Raw genomic sequence first — 23,130 nt, forward strand, 5'->3', positions numbered from 1 at the left:
TAGACCCTGTGAGTCTTGATAAGGTCTTGGGGATCCAGGGCTAGGGCTCTAGCTCAGTGTGAAGTGTTGGTATAACATGTGCTGAGAGCTCCAGGTTCACTCCAACACTAATCACACACACGCGCGCGTGCACACACACACACACACACATACACACACACACACACACACACACACACACACTATGTTTAACTAAATGTAATTTAGTTTTTTAGTGAAACCAGGTCTTGTGTAGCCTAAGTTAACCTTGAGTTCCCTGTGACATGGAGACAGGAGAGAGCAGACTCCCGCAGCTTGTCCTCTGATCTCCACATGTGTGCTGTACCCCTGTACCACATGAATGTCCCACATATTGTAAATGTTTAATTTTTAAAAATGAACATGGACTGATAAAATTATATTCACCTTTTCTCTTTATATTTTATTTTTTAAATTTGGGCCTTATTTTAAATATGTATCTTTTAAGAGATTTAGTTTTAGTTCACATATATGAGTCGTGTTTTGCCTGCATGAATGAAAGTGTACCATATTCATGTAGGGTCAAAAGAGGGCATTGTAGTCCCGAGAAATAGAGTTACAGATAGTTGTAAATGCCATATGGGCTCTGGTAGCTGCTGATCATCTCTCCAGTCTCTTAAATATGTATTTATTCACAAACTAGTGTCTTTTGTTCTCCTCTGTACTTTTGTTTTTAAGACTTTAAAAAAATCTTTATTTTTGTAAATTTATGCATATATGTATATGACTTTGTGAACATATCCCACGTGTCTATGTGTCCTTGGAGGCCCAAAGTTACAGGGCGTTGTGAGCCTGAGCTGCTTGACATGGATACTTGGATCTTCCAGTTGAGCTGCAAGCTCCCTTACCCACTGAGCCATCTTTCTATTTTCTCTCTGTTTTATAGAACTTTCTCTGTATGCTGATTATGGTGTATAGAAGAATTTTAATTCCAAACATGGCTGCTCAGGCAAAAGAATACATCCTTGTAGGTCTGTGTGATCCAGCTGGAATACAGACATGCCTTTACTCCACGGAGACAGAGGCAAGCAGATCTCTAAGTTCAAGGCCAGCCTGGTACAGAGCAAGTTTCAGGTAGAGAAAAGCCTGTAATCCCAGCACTCAGGTGACAGAGGCAGGCAGATCTCTGAGTTCTTGTCAGTGAGTGGAGAGGTGATGCAATGGAGTTGAGCTTGCAGCAGTTCAGTTCATGAGTTCAGAGGCAGTTTTTACTGGGAGAGTTTTGCAAAGAGAGGTTGAAGAGAGAACAAGCTAGACACAGGTAAAGACAGAATGAACCAGAGAATAAGAAGGAGCCAGAAGATTAGAGCAGATTGCTAGAGTTAGTTTGAGGCTAGAGTCAGTTTTTCAATGAAAAACTGAAAGAAGCCAGTTTGATCATGCAGCTTGGAGAGCAGTTTGAGCCAGAACAGCTGAGTTGAACCAGCCATCCAGAGTTCAGAAAGAGCTAGAAAGGGTGAGCTTGTTCAGCAGTAAGTGTCAGGGGCTGAAAACATTCTAGGGCTAGATAAGATTGTATGAAGGCTAGAAGCTTCTAGAACTAGGCCAAGGTTAGCAGTAAGCTTCTGAGGCAACAATTAAATCAGGAGACTAAAAGTTACTTTTTTAAAAAAAGTTATTTATTTTATGTATATGAGTGTTCTGTTTTCATGTACACCAGAAGGGAATCAGATTCCATTACAGAAGGTTGTGAGCCAACCATGTGGTTGCTGGGAATTGAACTCAGGACCTCTGGAAGAGCAGCCACTCTCTTAACCACTGAGCTGTCTCTCCTGCCCTGAATAAAAGTTACTTTTCACAATGTTGGTCAAACTTCCGGTGATCTTTTTGTTTATTTTGTTTTGTTTAGATAGTGTCTCAGTATGTAACCCTAGTTGGCCTTAAACTCACTATGTAAACCAGACTGGTCTCATACTCACAGAGATCTGCTTGCCAAGTTCTAGAATTAAAGGTGTACACCATCATGCCTGGCCTTTTACAAAAATAAATAAGTAATGAGATTAGGAAATTTTTATTATAGTCATCAATAAAATAGCTTCTTATTGAGTAACTTTAATCTGTTGACCGGATTCACTTTTCAATTAATTATAGTTGAACATGTAACTAGTGAAAGTGAAGATGATGTTTTCCTGAGAAGAACTAAAAAACCAAAAGGAAATGTCCTGCAGTCCCCTGAGGTAAGTCATTCACTCACCACAGTGATGCGATGAATCGAAAGCCATGTTCTCCTCTTGCAGACTTTGTGTCACATTTAATTAAACTGCTTAATTAAACTGTTTGTTTTATCTAGGATCGGAAAAACAGTGAAGCTGATTCACCCATTCATGCTGTAAAAAAGTCCAGAGTTCTTAGGGTAAGTAAATTACAGGCATTTTTTATTTCTAGGGCTGTGGTGGGGTTGGGTCTCTTGTCTGTGTCTGTGTCTATCCCTGGGAGGCAAGAAAAGGTCATCAGACTACCCTGGAGCTGAAGTTATGGTGGTTGTGAGCCATCCATCTTGGGTCCTTTGGAAGAGCAGTGAGTACTCTTTGACCACAATAACCTCAGTTCTTTTAGGATAAATAATATAAGAGAAAATATAATTGTGTATTTGATCTTAGCGGTACATGCTTAACAGATCAGTATACACAATCTCTTACATGAGTATAGTTTTTACTTCTGCTAAAGATAGGTATTTATTATAAACTTTCTAGAAGGTAACAAGTAGAAATAATAAACAGAAATAGAAATAATTAAGAGGACAGCAGCTCATTGAGGAGCAAGTTGTGAAATTGAGATAAAGAAAAAGCACCCTTAGCCTAAACATTTGGGAGTTGTGGTTTCTCTTTCTTTCGTCTGTTCATTCGTTTATTCGTTGGTTAGTTTTGGGTTTTGGTTTTTGGAGACAGGGTTTCTCTGTAGCCTAGGCTGTCCTGGACTCACTTTGTAGACCAGGGTGGCCTCGAACTCACCGAGATCTGCCTGCCTCAGTCTCGGAGTGCTGGGATTATAGTCATGGCACCACTGTGCCTGGGCATGGTAAGGTTCTTGAAAGAGGATAGAATGTATGTCACAGCTGGCAAAGAAGTGGGGGGTGGGGCGCTGTCAACAGAACAGCTCACATAGTGGCCCAAGGAGAGAACTCGCACCTCTGCACTATGAGGTTTTAAACCGGAGACTCTGTCCTGCTTACTCCAAGCCAGGAACTTCTAACTGCTTTATGTTTAAAACAGTCTCTTTATCTTTCATTTCTGTTTTATTGTAGCAACAAGTATCCACAGGTGAAATCTTACAGAGCTTGAGTTTAATCCAGAATCTTTTGGCAAAGTTAGTTAAAAATGCAGCCAACCCATTTTAACCTTGTATACCCATATATTCACTATAAAAATTGCTTTAGTATTCTGCTGTACCTAAAACTAGTGGCTTATAAGACATAAATCAAAATTCTGACAAAGCTAATAGCCATGCTGTGTTCAATGAAAAGCACTCCTGTGAACTGAAGTTCTATGATAAACTTTCCATTCTTTTCCTGGCTTCATATTATTGTATAAGAGCAGTGCTTGTAGTTCTTAGTTAAAATCTGTTCCTGCTATATTAGTTTCTTGATTTCAAAGGTTTTCTGTATCTTTGGATGAACTTTGTCTTTTGTGAAACCCTTGAAAAACCACAGAAACCACTGCAAGTTTTCACCAGATACATCTGATGTAACATAAATTGAGTGAGCGTATCCACTAAGACTCAGTTGCCTGATTCGATACCTATGGTCTAGCTAAGGAGAACAATTGGGAAAGTTGACTTAAATACTTAATAATCAGAAAATACAAATAAAATCAGTCACTCTTGAGCAATACACTAAGTTAAATCAATCCAGTTAGCGTTTTTTTTTCCCCCTTATTTAAGTACTGTGTTAACTTTTTTATAGGCAGAATTATCATCTAGTGATGAGAGTGAGAATTTTCACAGACCGTGTCCACCATCAGAAGACTTCAAGGATCGTAAAAGGAACACCAGAAAAGGCTCCAAAGTCCAAAAGAAATGGAATCATGTAAAGGTAATCTTTTCTTTTTAATGTGTATAATATTTGGCACATATACATACATGCTTGTGTATCAGTACACATGTGTATGTGTGTGTTTATATATCTTATAGATAGCTGGGTGATAGATGATAGATGGATGCATAGATAGATAGATAGATAGACAGAAAGACAGACAGACAGAAAGAAAGAAAGAATTAAGGTTTTTTAGTGTATGGGTATTTTGTCTGTATATATATATATGCACCCTATATGTGCCTGGTGTCCACATAGGCTGAAAGAGAGTGTTGGAGCTGCAGTTACAGATGGTTACAGATGGTTGTGATCTACCATGTGGGTGCTGGGAAGTGAAGTGAACCTGTGTTCTCTGGAAAAGCAGACAGTGCTCTTAAGTGCTAAGCCATCTCTACAGCCCCCCAAAACACTTTTGGATTTTTAAGAAGGGGTCTCTCTATGTTAGCCTTGGCTGTCCTGAACTTGCTTTGTAGACCAGGCTGGCCTGGAACTCACAGTGATCTGCCCGCCTCTGCCTCCCAAGTGCTGGGATTAAAGGCGTGCACCACCACGCCCGGCAAAACACAATTTTTTAAGATTTTCCCATCACTTTTAAATTTTTTTTTCTGCTATTAAAAATCTCAAAGTGAGCCGGGCGTGGTGGCGCACGCCTGTAATCCTAGCACTCAGGAGGCAGAGGCAGGCGGATCGCTGTGAGTTCGAGGCTAGCCTGGTGTACAAAGTGAGTCCAGGACAGCCAAGGCTACACAGAGAAACCCTGTCTCGAAAAAACCAAAAAAAAAAAAAAAAAAAATCAAAGTGTTCTTTTTTTGTTTTCTTTGTGTTCTGGCTTTATTTTGTTAGTGGTATGTTATTTTGAATGATTAAATGAAGAAATTGAAATATGTTGAGCCAGATCTGAGTTTAGGAAATTTGCTTTTTCTTAAAAGAAAGAAAAAAAAATGCAATTTCTTCCAACAAACAAACAAAATAGGGGCTGGAGAGATAGTTCAGTGATTAAGAGTACTAGCTGCTCTTCCAAAGGACCCAGGATCAATTCTCAGCACCCACATGCTAGCCAACAACCTTCTGTAACTTCAATTCGAGAGGGTCTGATGTCCTCCTCTGGCCTCAATAGACACTAGGCATGGATGCGGTACACAGACATACATGCAGGCAAAAATCTCACATACATAAAATTATAAATTAAGAAACCAATAACAATTATTCGCTCCATCATTTGCTTTGTATATGTGGCAGAGTTTGGTGCATGCGTGCCATAGTGAGAAAGTGAAGGTCAGAGGACAAACCATAGAAGTCAGTTCTCTCATGTGAGTCCCAGGAATGAAACACTATTTCCATTTTTGGTTATGTTTACCTGATGAGCTATCTCACGGATCCCCTTTTTCCCTTATCTTTGTTTATTATTTTAAGTATCTGGAAAATAGTTCTTAGTACTTTTCCCTCTAATCAGTGCTTCTGATATGCAGTGTTTTCATGCTCAACCTCTAAAGTCTCTGGGAAGTCTATGGGAAACACTCAGCAAGCCAACTAGTATCTTTATTTGAGACAGGGCCTCTCTGTGTAGCCTTGGCTGTCCTAGACTCACTTTGTAGACATGCTGGCCTCAAACTCACAGTGATCCACTCTGCCTCCTGAGTGCTGGGATTAAAGGCATGCACCACCACGTCTGCCTGCCAATATTATCAGAAGAAATTTTATATAGGTGTCTTTTTTTTGTTGTAGTTTTTAATCTTATTTTGTTGGTGTGTGTGTGTGTGTGTGTGTGTATGTGCTTGTATGTTCATGTGCTTAAAAGCATTGACAAGAAAGCCACTCCCTCATTAGCAATAGCATCTGTGCAATAGTGGGGTAGCACAGGCTCACAGCTAACTGTTGTTCAGCATTGTCCTCCTCATCAAGAGTGTATAAGGTTCTGGACATATCATGATTTCAACATTACACACTGTACACACGTATTGAAATGCATCACTGTACCCTTTGATATGTACAGTCATGTGCCAATTCAATTTTAAAATGAAAGCTTAAAAATATACTTTCCAGAAGAAAAGTTGTAAAAGAAAATTATTTTCATTTTCCTGGCGTGTATTTTTCTTGTTTTTTCATAGACTATAGCCCGGAAGTTTTTAGATGATGAAGCAGAGGTTTCTGAAGAGGACGCAGGGTGTGTCTCATCAGATGAGGATGAGGAGTCTGAAAACGAGAAGGATTCCTCGCTACTCGACTTTGTAAATGACCAGACCCAGCTTTCACAGGCTGTAAACGGTAAATTGGTAATTTACCACTTTGGTAATTTCAGTGTGTCTAATGTCATATTTAAATATTGTCATCTTTATTAAAAGAAACTTGGCTTTACAAAGATTAAGTTCAGTATGTACAAAACTTTTGTTTGTTCACTTCAAATTCTAAAACAGTTGTTTTTAGACAAACTTTTTTATAAGCTTCTGATAACTTGAATAAGTATCTCCAGATTTACCTAGGTGGCTCAAGCATCAAATATTTATTTAGCCAGCGTTCAGGTCCTATCTTAACCTCTGTTCCAAAAATGAAGAGTAGGTCCACAAGTCTCTGTTGAAAACACTTCAGGACTGTACCTGATGTACAGAAGTAATTTAAAAAAAGAAAAAGACAAACCAACAAACCAAACAAACAAAACACCCTCAAGAGAAGAAATCCAATCAATCAGAAAGGAAAATATACTGAAAAACTTATATGAAAAGAAAAAAAAAGAAAAACTTATTTGATACAAAAATATAATTTCTAGTTAAGGAGGAAGTAGAAAAACATGGGTTTTTATTTTTCACTGCTTACCATTTTTTAAAGCTATAGCATGAATACACGAAAATAAGAATTTTGTTTTACTTCTTAAAAAAGCTTTGCAATATTTTTTTAAAGGCGCTATGCCTAAGTAGAGATCTCCTCTCTGGTCAAAGCACTGCATCTTCTTAGTGGCACAGCAGGAAGTCCACTCATGCACTCTGTCACTCCAGCCCAGTGAGAATCCCTGCAGCTTTACTGCCCAGCATCTACTCTCTTCCCCTCGGCCATGCTGTCCTCACCAGAGAGCCTCTCAGTCTTTGTGTGGCTGCAGCAGGCCTCTCACTGCCCTCCTGCTTTGACAGAGCCAGCATGTCTCAGCACTTCCTGCTTTCCTTCTAGGAGAGCACTGCTGCCTGAGGGCCTTTGAACCTTACCAGATTTTACTGAACTCTGCAAAAGCTACATCCATTGCTGAACAGAGGGCACCGACCCTTACTCAGTGTGTCCAGGATACAGTATGGAGAACTTTGTCAGAAGCAATTTTTCCCCTTTAAACTTGTGGTCCTTGGGAAACTTTTCTGCTTTAAGTCATACAGGCTGCAGAAACAGAATAATTGGCATAGACTTGGTCACTGAAAGGCCAGACTGTAGCTGAGCAAGTCAGAACACTTCTCACTTCAGAGGTAGCCAGCCTAACTCATCTGTTCTGAACACACAGTGCATGCTCAACCCTTACTTGACCACATTGTTTTCTGAAAGCAGATCTCCCTCATCTGATGAATTTAGTAAGGTTACTTTTTTCCTCAATTGGCTTTCTTCGCCCAACTAGACATGATTTTCTTTTCTTTTTCGTTTTGTTTTTCAAGACAGGGTTTTCTCTATGTAACAGCCCTGGCTGTCCGGGAACTTGCTCTGTAGACCAGGCTGGCCTCAAACTCACAGAGATCTGCCGGCCTCCTACTCCCAAGTGCTGGGATTAAAGGTATGTGCCACCACTGCCCAGCTAGACAGTGATTTTTTTAAAGGCAAATCTTTCAGCAGCAGCAGCATTGTCATTTTGAGAGTTTGTTGTTTGTTTGGTTTTTGTTTTTGTTTTTTGCTTTGTTTTTTTTTTTTTTTTTTGTAAAGACAGCCTCTTGATACATAGTGCTGGCTTGCCTGGAACTCACTTTGTAGAACAAGCTGACCTCAAACTCACAGAGATCTGCCTGCCTCTGCCTCCTGGCAGATTAGAAGTGTGTGCCATCATGCCTGACTTCGACAGCATTTTCAGTCATTGTTTTTAGGTCTCTCTCTCTCTTTCTCTCTCTCTCTCTCTCTCTCTCTCTCTCTCTCTCTCTCTCTCTCTCTCTCTGTATATTTCTTTTTTTTTTTTAATTTTTAATTTTTTTTATTAATTTATTCTTGTTACATCTCAATGGCTATCCCATCCCTTGTATCCTCCCATTCTTCCCTCCCTCCCATTTCCCCTTATTCCCCTCCCCTATGACTGTTCCTGAGGGGGACTTTCTCCCCCTGTATATGCTCATAGGGTATCAAGTCTCTTCTTGGTAACCTGCTGTCCTTCCTCTGAGTGCCACCAGGTCTTCCCCTCCAGGGGACATGGTCAAATATGAGGCACCAGAGTACATGAGAAAGTCAGACCCCACTCTCCACTCAATTGTGAAGAATGTTCTGACCATTGGCTAGATCTGGGTAGGAGTGTATATTTCTTTTAAATTTGAATTTGTATAAAAATTTTATACTAGATGTCATATATGGATCTTTTATTTCTTTGTTGGTGTTTTTTTGTTTTGTACCAGGAATTTACTATGTAGCTCAGATAAGCTTCAAACTTGCTATGTGTCCAAGGTGCCATATGGCCAGAGATTCTCAGCCTCTGTAATGCAGAGATGTATTTGGGTTTTAGATGAGATCTTACTATGTTGTCCAAGCTGATCAATCCATACAAATTTTGTGTGTGTGTCTGTGCGTGCGTGCATGTATGTGTGTGTGTGTGTCCCCTTATAAACCATGCAAATTTGGAATAGTCAAAATTAAATGACAATTTTCATGTAACTGACTTTGCTACTTTATTTTTAATTTTTTTCATTACACAGATTCTGAAATGAGAGCTATTTACATGAAATCTGTGCGTAGTCCATTGATGAGCACTAAGTACAAAATGGTCCGTGAGAAACATAACAACATGAACATATTCTCACAGGTACGTGCTATAGAAATAATAATGGAGAATTTCTTGATTGTGTTTTCAAATACAGTTCTATTAATAAAGCTTCCATTTTGTTTCCAAACTTGAGGAAGTTGGAGCTGGGTTAGATAACTTTACTGTGATTTTTTTTTTTTTTTTTCTTTCCAATTAGGAGAATTAGTTTAAAGGAAATAAATAGAATTTGATCATTTACTAGTTGGTTTTTTTTATATGTTATACTTTAAAAATGTTTTCTTTTTTTATAAAAATGTTTGTAAAAGTTACAGATGGATCTTTTATTTCATTTGTTGGTATTTTGTGATAGGATTTTATTGTGTAGCCAAACTTGCTTTGTGTCCACAGTGCCACATGCAGAGATTGGTCTGCCTCCCTTGGGTGCTGGCACGCTGTTAGGCTGTGGATGAGATCTCATTGTGTTGCTCAGGCTCATCTTTATTTACTTACTGAATGCAGTGCTGGGGATTGAGGCTAGTGACTCCCACATACCAGGCAAGCACTGCACCTCTAAGCAATTACCCACATATATACATTTGTCTCGAATTTGAGATCCTTCCACCCCAGTCTTCTCAAGTGGCTGGGATTACAAACACACAGCACCGTGCATTGCTAGTATAGCTTTCATATACACATCCTATTTTCTCTTTCTGTAAATTGCCATGTTCCGCTTGATAATATGGCTGTTCACATCTCTAGATTTAATGATGTGCTTATTCTGTAGCACTTGCCGCAAGTTTTCCTTGTTCACTTTTCTGGCTGCCTATAAATTTCTAGAAGGTAAAATGCTTCTTTCTTTCTTTCTTTTTTTTAATCTCTCAAGTCCCCATTTTTCCACATAATAAAGGTACTTGGTAGATTGTCATTGAATGGAATAAGAATTGGTGCCAAAAAGAATGTAAATTCAGACTAGTTATAAATTTAAATATTTCTGCCTGTTTTTATTATAGATTCCTGAGCAAGATGAAAACTATTTAGAGGATAGTTTTTGTGTTGATGAAGAGGAGTCTTGCAAAAGCCAAACAAGTGAAGAAGAAATTTCTGTTGATTTTAACTTAACTAAAGACTCCTTTACAGATGAGGACATAAGATACAAAACCCGATATGCCGTAAAGCTCAAACAAAGGAGCATGAGACAAAACTATACAATGCCGAAAAGGAAACTATCTAGGATTATCTTACCAGACGATGATTCAAGTGAGGGGGAAAACACTGTGAGTGACAGAGAGGACTCGGGTGCCAATGGCGCTGCTGCTGGCAAGCACATTCAGCAGGGCCGGCCTCGGGGTGTAGGGCCCAAGGTCCTTTCCAGTCCAACAGTGCGTCAGTCATGTGAGCAGGAACAACCAGTGGTACCGAACGTGATGGATGCCATTCCTGAAGCCTTGGACCTCAAGGCTCAGAGTCATAATAGAGTCAAATCTACTTCACCACCACGTACGATTGCTGAGCCAAGGAAAGGATGTGGGGGACGTCCAGTTCAGCTGAAGGTATGTATGAAAACGAAGCTAGTGCCGCTGTGTGTTTACTTCAAAGGGTCGGTGGTGGAAAGGGCTCTTTTTAAAAAATTTCATAGTAAGTAACTCAAAGAAAAAAGTGTGTGTTGTGTTTTGTTTGAAACAGGGGTCTCATGTAGCCCAGATCAACCTCCAGCTTGAACCTGGGGCAGGCTGGCTGCCAGCCACACTCTAGGTTCAGTGAGAGATGCTGTCCTATATGACAGAGAGTGATAGAACAGGGCCCTTGAAGCCTTTCTGGCTTCTACAGGTTTACAGACACACACATACCCACAAATGTATGCATACCACACGTGTGTATGTGCTACACATGCACACACGGATACTACGTTAATAAAACTGTCACATACACAAAATTCCTAACCTGCTGGATTAGTTATAAATAATTAGTCATTTGTTGATTTTTTTTTTAACATAGGATCTTGCTTTGTAGCCTAGGCTTGCCTCAAACTCATTAGCCCATATTGGCCTCAAACTTCCTACCCCAGCCTCCCCAGTCCTAGGCTTACAGGTGGGCAGCACCACAGTTGGCTAGGATTTGCCATTTAGGTTGTCTAATTTGTTGGCTTATATGTGTTCATTAGATTTCTTTTAGAGTCTTTTTCAGTTCTATAAAGTTTGGGGTTTTTGTTAGCATGGTTGTACATAACAACCATGGCATTTTCATACATGTGTATAATGTATTTTGGTCATGGTCATAGTCACTCCTCTTTCATTCCTGCTGATTCCTTTTCTTTCTCCCCCTCCCCCAACATCCCCTCCCCTCCAGCCCCCAGACAGGGTTTCTCTGTGTAATAACCCTGACTGTCCTGGACTCACTTTGTATACTAGGCTGGCCTCGAACTCTCAGAGACCCGCCTGCCCCTACCTCCCAAGTGCTGGGATTACAGGCGTGCACCACCATGCCCAGCTCCCTTTTCCTTTTCTTAACGTCAACTTTCCCGTCTTTTTTTAGATTTGGTTTCCTGATAAATTCCATGAAGGTCACTTAGGGAGCGTGAATGAGAGAGGGCATATTATGGGCAGCTGCAGAAAATGTCTTTCTCCCCCAGCAAACACCAGCCGCCTTTAGATGCTCAGGTTGGGGCGGGGCCTCGTGAGCCCCTCCTACGTCATTCTCTTACGTCGCTGATCTTTGGAACTTCAGACTTTTCACGTCGGTTAGCATTTTGCTTGGCAGTGAAGCTTGTTCTGGAAAGGTGTTTTCAGTGCTAGAGTTTACTTGTGGGGATAAATGAATGTCTAGACATGGTGGTGGCCTCCTGCGATCTCAGGACTCAAGAGGCTAAGGCATGTTTGTGGTCAGCCTGGGCAGCACAGGGGTGCTCATCTTGTTTGTTGTGTGGTAGGCAAACTGGCCTAGTCAGTCTTTCATATGTCCGTGGACCTAAAAGCAGCTGTTTCTCCAACTTGCTGCGGTTCTGGTCTCTGATTCTGGATTAAAGTCTCTAGGCTTTTTCAGTAGTCAGAGCTACAAAGCTTTTGGAATCACGTGGGACCTTCAGAATAATAGTCCCATTGTTCACATCAGAATAGAGCAGTTATTGATTTGGGGGGGTGGCTCAGAAGGTAACAGTACTTGCTGCACAAATCTGACCACGTGAGTTTGATCCTGGGGGCTCACATAAGATGACAGATATTGCAGCTGGAATCCCTAACCCCAGAAACATGAGCACCACTTCCAAAGCTCATGGGTCAGCGAGCTTGGCGTTGTCCTCTGACCACACTGTGTGGTGCCAGCTCTCTACACTCATGTACACCATTATCCACACTCAACAGTCAGTGAGATCATTTTGTGAGTGTTTGAGTGTGGCAGTTCTCTTCACTTCAAGAATTGATAGTTATTTACAAATTACTGACTGCTCTGTCAGCTGGATATTTAGGTTTTCGTTTTTGTTTTTTTGTTTTTGTTTTTTTTAATTTATAGGTTTTGTTTCTGTTTTTGTTTTTGAGGTTTTGGGGGACAGGGTTTTTCTTGTAGTCCTGGCTGTCCTGGACTCACTTTGTAGACAAGGCTGGTCTCAAACTCACAGAGATCTGCCTGCCTCTGCCTCCAGAGTGCTGGGATTAAAGGTGTGCGCCATCATGCCTGGCTTTGTTATGGATTTTTAAAAATTAAATCTCATTATTAATGTGACTTACTTGCATGGTCCCAAATTAAAATATACAAAATAAACTCAAAGTGTGCCTCTGTTTTTATACCCTTTACTCTTATACAAAGGAAATAATTTAAAATATATGTACATTTGTATTTCTGTTTTATGAAATACATAGGAAGGTACATATATACTTTTAATCTCCTTTAAACAGATAATAGCATGCAATGAACTCTTGTCTCCTCTTTGTTTTTCATTTAAATGCCCATCCTAGGTTTTATACTACAGTAGATACATATTATTTTGTCTCTATAACCCTTATATGATTATATCATACTTTTTCAACCATTTAATATTGATGTATATGTGGGTTGTTTCTGACCTTTCATTCTGCTTGTGTGTGTTGTCCTTTGTCAAACCTAGTGGCCTGCCATTGAGCTATATCTCCAGCTTTTGGTGCTTTGAGACAAATTCTCTTTGGTTTGGTGTTTTCAGTTTTGCAGTGGTTTCTGTTTGTTTGTTTATTTGTTTGATTGATGGGATTTGTTTTTGTTTGTTTGTTGAAAAAGCATCTCATCCTGCAGCCCAGGCTTGTGACCCCCTCCTCAGGTTATTAAGTGCTAGGATTATTAGGACTGACCCCCATGCCCAACAAATCTTTTTTTGTCATTTAATTATTTTGTTTGTTCGTTCTTCCTGTCCCCAACCCAAACCCAGCCAGGGCTTCTCTGTGTAACCCTGGCTGTCCTGGAACTTACTCTGAAGACCAAGGTGGACTCTTAACTCAGAGAGCCACCTGACTCTGCCTCCTGAGTGCCGGGATTAGGTATGCGCCACCACCGCCCAGCCTTCCTTAGTTCTTATACATAGTTCTGTAAGGATACCTCTGTATACCCTCTTGTCTTTTGCCATGGATACTTTGTGAAGAAATTTGTTCTGTGGAGTTACATACAATAGTGACAAATGCCGCTAACTTCTCCATAGCAATTTTCCTGGATTTATTGTCTGTTTGTTTTTTCAATAAGCAATTTAGAATTCCGTTTTAGAACCTCATCAACAAAATATAATTTATCTAGTGAGAAATGGCATTAACATACAGTTCCAAGGTGGCATTCTTCCTGTCATAACAAAGTTTTATACAGTTGTCTACGCATGTATGACCATTTGCATTTCTTTTGGAGAACACTTGAGGTTATTTATTGAGGGATTTGTCAACTGTGCAGGTGTTGTGTACACACTTTGGCTTCAGTCTCACTGGGCTAAAGGGGTCATTGGTGGATCAGATTTTAGAAGGTTTCCTGTCACCGCCTCACTGGTTCATACTTTCTGCTTTCATGTAATAAGATCATTTTTATGCTGAATGTTTGTTTTTTTTTTAAAGTTTTAATTATTCATTTTACATCCTGGTCATAGGCCCTCCTTCCTCTCCTCCTGGTCCTACCCTCCCTCCCTGTTTCCCTTATCCCTTGTCCCCTGTCTCAGAGAAGGGAGCCTCCCCACCCCAGAATATCAAGTCTAATCAGGACTGAGTGCTCCTCTTCCCCTGTGGCCTGAGAAGGCAGTCCTGCCAGGGGGAGTGATCATAAAGCATGCAAGAGTCCATGTCAGGCCCCGCTTCCTTTACTAGGAAACCCACATAAGGACAGAGCTGCCCATCATTTTCATCTGAGTAGAGGACCTAGGTTCATGCATGGTCCTTGGTTGGTCTTCTTGTGGAGCTCCTGCCCCCTCTGAGTCTTTCTGTCTTCTTCCCCACTCTTATACAAGGCTCTCAGGCCTTCCCTCAGGGTTTGGCTGTGGGTCTCTGCATGTGTGCAGCAGCTGCTGTGTGGAGCCTCGCAGGGGACTGTTCTGCTAGCCTCTTGTGTGCAAGCATAGCGGTGTTAATGGTGTCAGGGGTTGGCTCTCTCCATGGGGTGGATCTCAGGTTAGGCGAGGCATTGGCTAGACATCTCCTCAATCTCTGCCTTATTTTTATCCCTGCACATCCTGTAGACAGGGTAAGTTTTGGGGTGAAGTTTTGTGGGTGGGTGTTCGCCTCTTTCCACTAGGAGCCATGTCTAGTTAGAGGGTGTCCTCTTGAGTCTCCGCGATCCCTGCTACTTGGAGTCTCAGAGTCACCGTCATATCTTCCCAGGAGCTTATCTTTGTTGTAGATATCCAGCTTGTCACAGAGAATCCCCCACCTAAGGGTTCTGTTTTCTCTGTAAGCCCTCTGACCTCCCATCCCCACTCTCCCCAGGTCTGATAAATCAACCCTCATTTTTTTCTTTTTTTCTTTTTTTTAATTTTTTGTTAATTTATTCTTGTTACATCTCAATGGTTATCCCATCCCTTATATCCTCCCATTCTTCCCTCCCTCCCGTTTTCTCCTTATTCCCCTCCCCTATGACTGTTCCTGAGGGAGATTACCTCCCCCTGTATATGCTCATAGGGTATCAAGTCTCTTCTTGGTAACCTGCTATCCTTCCTCTGAGTGCCACCAGGTCTCCCCCTCCAGGGAACATGGTCAAATACCTCATTTTTTTCTATGCCCCCTCTCTTACCCTGTTCCCTCTCTTCATCCACTTCTGCAGTTCATTCTATTCCGAATTCTGAGTGAGATTTAAGCATCCTCCCTTAGGTCTTCCTTGTTATTTATCTTCTTTGGGTCTGTGCATGTATTATGGTTATCCTGGACTATATGGCTAAAATCCACTTGTAAATGGTACATACTATGTGTGTCTTTCTGGGTCTGGGTTACCTCACTCAAGATGATCTTTTCTAGTTTGATTCATTTGCCTACAAATTGTACGATTTCCTTGGTTTTTATATCTGAGTCGTATTCCATTGTGTAAATGTACCACGGTTTCCTTATCCATTCTTTGGTTGAAGGACATCTTCATTGTTTCCAGTTTCTGGCTGTTATGAATAAAGCTGCTATGAACATATTTGAGCAAATTTCCTTGTTATGTGGTGGAATATCTTTTGGGTGTGCGCCCAGGAGTGTTATAGCTGGATCTTGAGGTAGCCATATTCCCAATTTTCTGAGAAAGCATCAGATTGATTTCCAAGGTGGTTATAGAAGTTTGCACTCCCACCAGCAACAGAGGAGTGTTCCCCTTTCTCCACATACTTGCCAGCATGTGCTGTCACCTGAGTTTTTGATCTTAGCCATTCTGATTGGTGTAAGATGGAATCTCAGAGTTGTTTTGATTTGTGGAATGTCTGGTTTTTTAACATTACATTTTAATTCTTTTAAAGCAGAGGTGTGGGCCTATAGATCATCTCTACATACAGAACACATTCTGAGCAGGATTCGGCAGATGGCTTTGCTAAGAGAATTTGCGTTTGTTTTGGCTCATTTCCAGGACTCTTGGTTTTGTTTCTGACCTCTATGCATGGCAGCTAGTTGTGCATCTGTTTTGTTTTTTGTTGTTGTTTTGTTTTGGTTTGTTTTTTGTTTTTTGTTGTTTTTTCCTTTATAGTGTTGGGCCTCAACCTTGGAGCCTGCATGTGCGTCCTAACACTGAACTACATCTTCAGCTCTAATGTTTTTTATAAGTGTTACTGAGAAGCTGGAGAGAGCTTGGTATTCAAGAGCACTTGTTTTGTTGAAGAAAAGCCAGGTTCAGTTCCCAGCACCCATGTCCAGTTTTTCCTCTAACTCCAGTTTGAGGGGTTCAGACACCCTTTTCTGGCCTCTTTGGGCACCTGCACACATGTGGTGCAGTATACATACACATGTGATTTTCTTTTAAGTATTCCTAGGGGTGAAATGGCCCAGTGGGTAAAAGTGCTTGCCATTGCAAGCCGAGTTATTTGAGTTTGATCTTGGTTCCTGGTGGCTGTAAAGAATTGACTCCAAATTGTCCTGCGTTCTTCACGTGTGCACCAATTCACATGTCATGTAATAATAGAGTTTTTACAGTAGGTTAAAAGATTAGTGGGTTTTATATACAACTCAGTAAGTCAGTGCTTGCCTAGTGTGTGCGAGGTGATGGGACAATCCCTACTACCATCTTTCACACTTTGTTTAGAATGCCATTGATTTACTTCTACAGAATAGAGAGACGCAAACATACAACTAAGGTTTGTCTTCAGCTAGAAGGGCTTTCTAGTTATCTCCCAGTCTTTCAATAATATCTTCTTGTCTAGAGTCCTTACTCCTGAGATGCATTCCAATCTGCTTTGATGTTATTAAGATATTCTTTATTCTTTAGCTTAACAAATATGTTTCCCCTCTGATGACGTTTTCTTCCCTGTTTGGTTGTAGACTTCACTGTGTTTTATCATGTCTTTCTATTCCCACTGTTAGTTGTCAACCATGGCTCTACTTTGAGTGGTTCGAGTGGTAGCTTGTCTTACCTACAGTCTTTGGTCATAGTGAGGTTAAAGTAACCAGTGTTTTCAGTAGGGAGACCCAGCATGCCCTGTGACATGCATGGCACTGATGCATATTTAGCTGGACTGTGACCAGTGTTTTCCCCTCTTTCAGGTCGGTGATCAGGAGGGCAGTGACGCCCTGGCAGCACCCTATTCTAAGTCACTTCTGCATGTGGCTGAGGAACACACAGCCCCTAGACTTCCACAGGAAGGTAGCAGAGCTTGCATTCTTGTAGACAGTCGTGAAATCACTTCTGGTTTAGAAGTAATTTCTTCACTAAGAACAGTTCATGGGTTACAAGTAGAGGTTTGTCCTCTTAATGGCTGTGATTACATCGTAAGTAACCGAATGGCTGTGGAAAGGAAGTCTCAGTCTGAAATGGTAAATAATGGCAGTAAGAACAAGTTCATCGAGCAGATCCAGCGCCTGCAGAGCATGTTTCAAAGAGTATGTGTGATTGTGGAAAAAGACAGAGAAAAAGCAGGTTTGTAATTTCAAACATTTATAAGACTATAAACAAAATTGCCAGTTACTTAGTTCATTCTTCTGATGTCAGGATTTGTCATTTCATACTTAATACCATTATGTTTTTCATTAGTCATCATATTTTAATGAGGCTTATGAAAACTAAATAGTGAGAAACCAAAGGTAAACCAGACCAATCATAAGCCTTCTCCAGGCACAGCAGAAAGGACGACAAATTCCTTAAACAGTGCAGCCTCGTGGAGAAAGAAGGTTCAGATGCTTAGGAGTCGGGCTGTGGAGGGTTGGTGGGAAGGGCTGAGAATCACCCCAGGCTGAACAGCTTCTTTGTTAGAGAGCAGTAAGGTAATGGCGTTATTTGCTGTATCTGTGAGCATAAGGTTTAGTCTGAACGTGGGAAAACTAGATTTACATGAGTTGCTGAAATGGGTGCCTAAGTTGCACCTACAAATGCAAGATTGAAGTTATAGCTAGGACATTTCTCTGGTAATAGCTTGACATGGGATATAGAGCCAACAGACGCATTGATTTCTGGTTTCTCTGCAGCTCTGTAGGTATTTCACTGACAAACCATTGCCTCTGAATAATAAGTATGTTTAGTGTTGACAAGGTGCTTGCTTGCCCTGCTCATTTCTTGTTGTTATAAGATTGAAATAAAGTCATATTGTTGAAAGCTACTATGGAAATATTAGAGAAATTAAGCAAAAGGAAATAGTGGCCTATGTAAAATATTGGTTTGGAAATTGAGCAGCATTTTCCTTCCTCATGCTGTCACTGGTGAATTACTACCTTGTACCTTGGATAAGTCACTTTATCTTTCAGGAATGTTGTCCTTTTTTTCCCTAAGTGGAAAAGTGAGGAGTGAAAAAAATAGTTTAAAACAAAATGGAAAGTAATATGGTAGAAGTGGTGGAAAAGTATTTTTATAAGAAACTTATAATGACTAATTATAATAAAATTATTATTCTATTTTATTATAAAAATGTATTATAAAATAAAAATTCTGTTATATAAAAGTAGGATATTTTAAAAAATGAATAGGAAAGGTAAGAAATGATAAGGTAACATTAGAAGGCTCTCGAGATATTTCTTCTGTCACTGGAATACACAATTTTACATCAACTAATATTCAATGAGCTTTTTTGTAAGAATTTCAGATCAGATATTAGACAATCACTTTAAAGCTTACTTGTAGTTTATCATTAGTAAAAGCTACCATTGTTAACTCAATGATGAGATGCTGGAATTCTAATAAAGTATATAAATGTTTCTCCCTGATTTTAGTCACAAAGCTTTTCATTTTCCCTGAATATGAAATTTTTAGGAGATATATCAAGACTGTTTAGAAGAACGAAGTGCTATGACAGTCTGCTGACAGCCTTAGTTGGTGCTGGAATCCGAATCCTTTTCAGCTCTGGACAAGAAGAAACTGCTGATTTACTAAAGGAGCTGTCATTGGTGGAACAGAGAAAGAATGTTAGTATTCATCTTCCAGCAGTGCTGAATACGAGTAAATGTGAGGCGCTTCAGTTCTATTTAAGTATTCCCAGTGTAAGTTATATAACCGCCTTAAATATGTGTCACCAGTTTTCATCTGTGAAAAAGATGGCTAACAGGTATGTCTACTTCACTAGTATTTTCAAATGGTTACTATTCTTTTAATTTCATTAATGTATGTCAGGGGCCGGGGAAAGATGTAGGGGGGCCGGGGGAAGATGTAGTAGAGGAATTTTTATCCAACAACATGGCTGCTCTGGCAAGGGATCATATCCAAAGACCTTCTAGGTCTATGTGATTGAGCTGGAATGCAGACACTCGCTGGGGTACAGTATGATCTGGCTGGAATAAAGACACACATTTAGTACCTACCTTTAATCCCAATGAAGGTAAGGTTAGTTTATAGAAGGAAGCAGCCATTTGGAAGTGACTTCTAATTGAGGGGCAGACAAAAGTGACAATTCAGAGAAAGATTTGACAGAATGAATGACAGATAGGATCCACCCAACTCTCACAAGGATGGGACAGGAAAAAGAGGCTACTTTAGAGCAGCACTCAGAGAGGAAGTTTTTTTTTGTTGTTGTTTGTTTGTTTTAACTGAGAGCTTTTTTAACCGGAACAGTTTTGCAGATACAAACTGCAGAGAGAGCAGGCTAGATACTGGTGAAAGACAGAATGAGCCAGAGAATGAAAAGGAGTCAGAAGATTAAAACAGATTGCCAGAATTAGTTTGAGGCCAGGCAGAACTATTCAGTCAGAAGCTAAGAGAAACCAGTTTGACTCAGTCAGCTTGGAGAGGAGTTTGGGACAGAACAGCTAAATTGAACCAGCCAGCTAGAGTTAAGAAAGAGCTAGAAAGGATTGTGAAAGGCTCACATCTCATCCCCTCTTCTGAGAAAATAAAAACAACTTTTACTCTGTGTGTGTGTGTGTGTGTGTGTGTGTGTGTGTGTGTGTGTGTGTGTGTGCGCGCACGCACATGTACACCCCTGTCTACCACAATGAGCACATCAAAGGCAAAGGACAGCTGTTGAGATTGGTTTTCTCCCACCATGGTCAGGCTCAGCACCAGACACCTTTACCCATCTTGCCAATCCCTCTGTTATATTTCTAGTAAAAATATGTTTTATGCCTTTACAACTAGATTTTCCTTTCTCTATGCGTATCCATAGAGTTGGCATTTTAAGAATATATGACTAGTACTTCTTGGAGTTTTAGTTTATTTATTCTGCTGTGTATATGCATTTGTTATTCTTTCCTAGAGTTTATCATATAAATATGTTCACTAATGAGTATAAAATCTTATGTCTTAAATTCACATGTCTCTGGTTACCAAGAAAGTTAGTAGTCTATTTTTCTTATTTATTTTTGTTTTTTTCAAGACAGGGTCTCTCTGTGTAGCCTTGGCTGTCCTGGACTTGCTTTGTAGACCAGCCTGGCCTCAAACTAAGAGATCTATCTGTCTCTGCCTCCCCTTGTACTCTTAGCCATCACCCCATTCCCCAAAAGCTTTGTTGAAGATTGAGATGGTTAAGGTTAAGTTCTAGAATGTATTTAGGAATTATGCTTTCCTAGTAAAGTGGTGAGGGATCTCCTCTACAATCCATGACCTAATTAGCCACAGGTAGTTGACTAGGTTCATAGTATCAGGCATGATTTCCCTCCTGTTGAGTATGCAGTTGAACAGCTATTGGTTATCAGCAAGACGAGAGTGCCACTATTGTACCTTTAGAGATACCGTACCATGTGCTTCACAGGTGTCACAGCTAGGTAGAACTATTGATTGTTCATCTCCTTTGGCAGCTTGCAAAATACTGCCTGGTACTATGAATGGTAGATCTCAGGGAGGCTTGACCATCAGGGGCTTACCTTAATCTTCTGAGAGGCAACCAAGAACCACATGAAAAGCCTCTATTGTTATGGGTGTCTCCTGTCTTCCCATAACTAACTATTCAGAAGGAAGTTTTTCATGCCTGCTACTGGGGGTTCTATTAGTCTATGGTTCTTGTGGGAAGCATTGTCAAACACAGTGGCATTAACATCATTTAAGATATACTATATACATATATATGTATCATATGTCATCTCAGGTAAATATGAAATATAAAATAGTATAATTCTGTAAGGCTTTTCCAAATATCCTTCAATTTAGGTTCCCTCTTTCCAGAGGTATCAACCCCTAGTCTCAGCTTCAGGTCCCTACAAATGAGTATTTGGGGTAAGATTTCAGAGATGTTCACTCCAGTGCAGATCTGAAATCTTAAGCTTTTGTAGATGATTGTTTGAGACTGTCCTAGGTAGCCTTGGAACTATGGAGACCATGCTTTCTCCAAATTTAGAGATCTGCCTTCCTATGGCCTCTGCTGGGACTGAAGGAGTGCACCACCCTGCCCAGAATACTGGTGAAGGTTTAAAGGAAACAAGCATTTGTGCTGTTTAACTAATGCTAAGGACATATTAACACTAGATGCATAATGTAAGAGGAGGTTTTGAGTGTGTGCTGTAACTGCCTACCTGCTAGGCAAGTGCTTTACCCCACTAAGTTACATCTCTATCCTGAGGCATGATACATACAAACTGTAATTTCTAAAAATCCAAGTTCACTTTCTTGTGTTTCTCTTTCTTTTCAGCTCACCTGAAGAAATCTCCACATGTGCCCAAGTAACTCAGCAAAAGGCTGAGGAGATTTATAGATATATTCACTATATATTTGACATACAAATGTTACCAAGTGATCTTAACCAGGACAGACTGAAAGCCGATACATGCTCAGCACTCAAAGAGTATCTATGAAAGAACTCTCACAATACTAAATGTACTTCAATAATCATTGTAGTTTGTAATTACCAATTTAAAATATGTAAATATTTCATCTCTAAAGATATCCTTATATTGTATACCTTTTTGTTTATAGACTATATAATTTATTTTTAAAGGGAAAATTTTGATGTTCAATAACCATTTGATTAGACTACAAAACAAAATTTTATTTAATAAATCAAGGCTGTGTGAAGTATTGTTTAGAGTGGTTTAAGAAAGTAAGACAGATTCCAAGATGATGGCGAGGGGGTGGACCTTGTTTAGAAGCCAGAGTAATCGAGTCAGGGACTGGAACTATTTTCTTAACCAGGAACACCAAGCTTCCCACTCCACCACAGCAGGAGAACTCAACCGTTGGACAGAAAAAAACTACAGAAAACTTGCACATCCCCTTGGAGAGTAGCCGCAGCAGCAGTCTCAGAGGCTGAAGCAGGTAGCAGGGAACACAGGCAGAGTCCTGCCTGCAGAGGTGATTGGCGAGGTGGAGAGCGTGCATCTGGACCCACCAGTCCACAGAGAGATCCAATGCCCACACAGGGAACAAAGTAGCTATGGACACACCCTCCGTCTGCAGCGCTAAAACTATGCACTCACCTTGTCCTAAGAACTTGGAGGAAGGGGCAACATTTCCCAGCGGCGGGACAGGTTCCCGCTATTGTTAACCGGGAGCTTTGTGTCTGAGACTGAACACAGGAAAACAGGTGGACTGACCCCCTGACCGACCCACTAGTCCTGAGAAAGCCCCAGGGGCTGATGTCCAGGTGAGCTTGAGTGCAAAACCAAAACCCAGAGCCAAGGATGTTTGCATCAACTGTGTCCCCTGTCTTCCTCTCAGACCATTTGTGGGCCCGCCTAGGGGGAACGGAGAGTGTGGATCTGGGCCCACCAATCCACAGAGAGACCCAGAGCCCACACGGGACCAGGCAGCTGCAGACACACCCTCCAGCTGCAGCGCTAAAGCTGTGCAATCAGCTTGTCTGTTCTAAGAACTTGGAGGAAGGGTGCACACTTCCCAGCGGTGGGGCAGGTTCCCGCCACTGATAACAGGGAGCTTGGTATCTGAGACTGATCTATGCGTGGTGTATCTCCAGGCTGGAGCTCTGACCCCAGACTGACCCGCTAGTCCCAAGAAAGCCCTAGGGGCTGGTGTCCAGGTGAGTGTGAGCGCAAAACCCAGAACCAAGGGTGTTGGCCTCACCTGCACCCCCTGTCTTCCTCTCAGACCATTTGTGGGCCTACTGGTCCAAGAGGAATATAGAGCATGGATCGGAGCCCACCAGTCCACAGAGTCTCCCAGAGCCCTCACGGGGGACCAGGCAGCTATGGATACACACCCC

At 40.9% G+C, this 23,130-nt stretch overlaps 1 protein-coding gene across 1 annotated transcript in view; it reads left to right on the forward strand.

Moving 5' to 3' along the window:
- Positions 1–22,014, forward strand: part of Fancm (FA complementation group M) — a 54,339-nt gene extending 32,325 nt beyond the window's left edge. The window contains 10 exon segments of the mRNA XM_051146830.1: positions 2,110–2,195; positions 2,309–2,371; positions 3,920–4,048; positions 6,157–6,313; positions 8,908–9,014; positions 9,965–10,504; positions 17,105–17,477; positions 18,801–19,092; positions 21,604–21,751; positions 21,754–22,014. Coding sequence (XP_051002787.1) covers positions 2,110–2,195; positions 2,309–2,371; positions 3,920–4,048; positions 6,157–6,313; positions 8,908–9,014; positions 9,965–10,504; positions 17,105–17,477; positions 18,801–19,092; positions 21,604–21,751; positions 21,754–21,786 — 1,928 coding nt within the window. The 3' untranslated portion in view covers positions 21,787–22,014.
- The last annotated feature ends 1,116 nt before the right edge of the window (positions 22,015–23,130 follow it).

Source organism: Acomys russatus, chromosome 1 (assembly GCF_903995435.1).
Source record: "Acomys russatus chromosome 1, mAcoRus1.1, whole genome shotgun sequence".
NCBI lineage: Eukaryota > Metazoa > Chordata > Mammalia > Rodentia > Muridae > Acomys > Acomys russatus.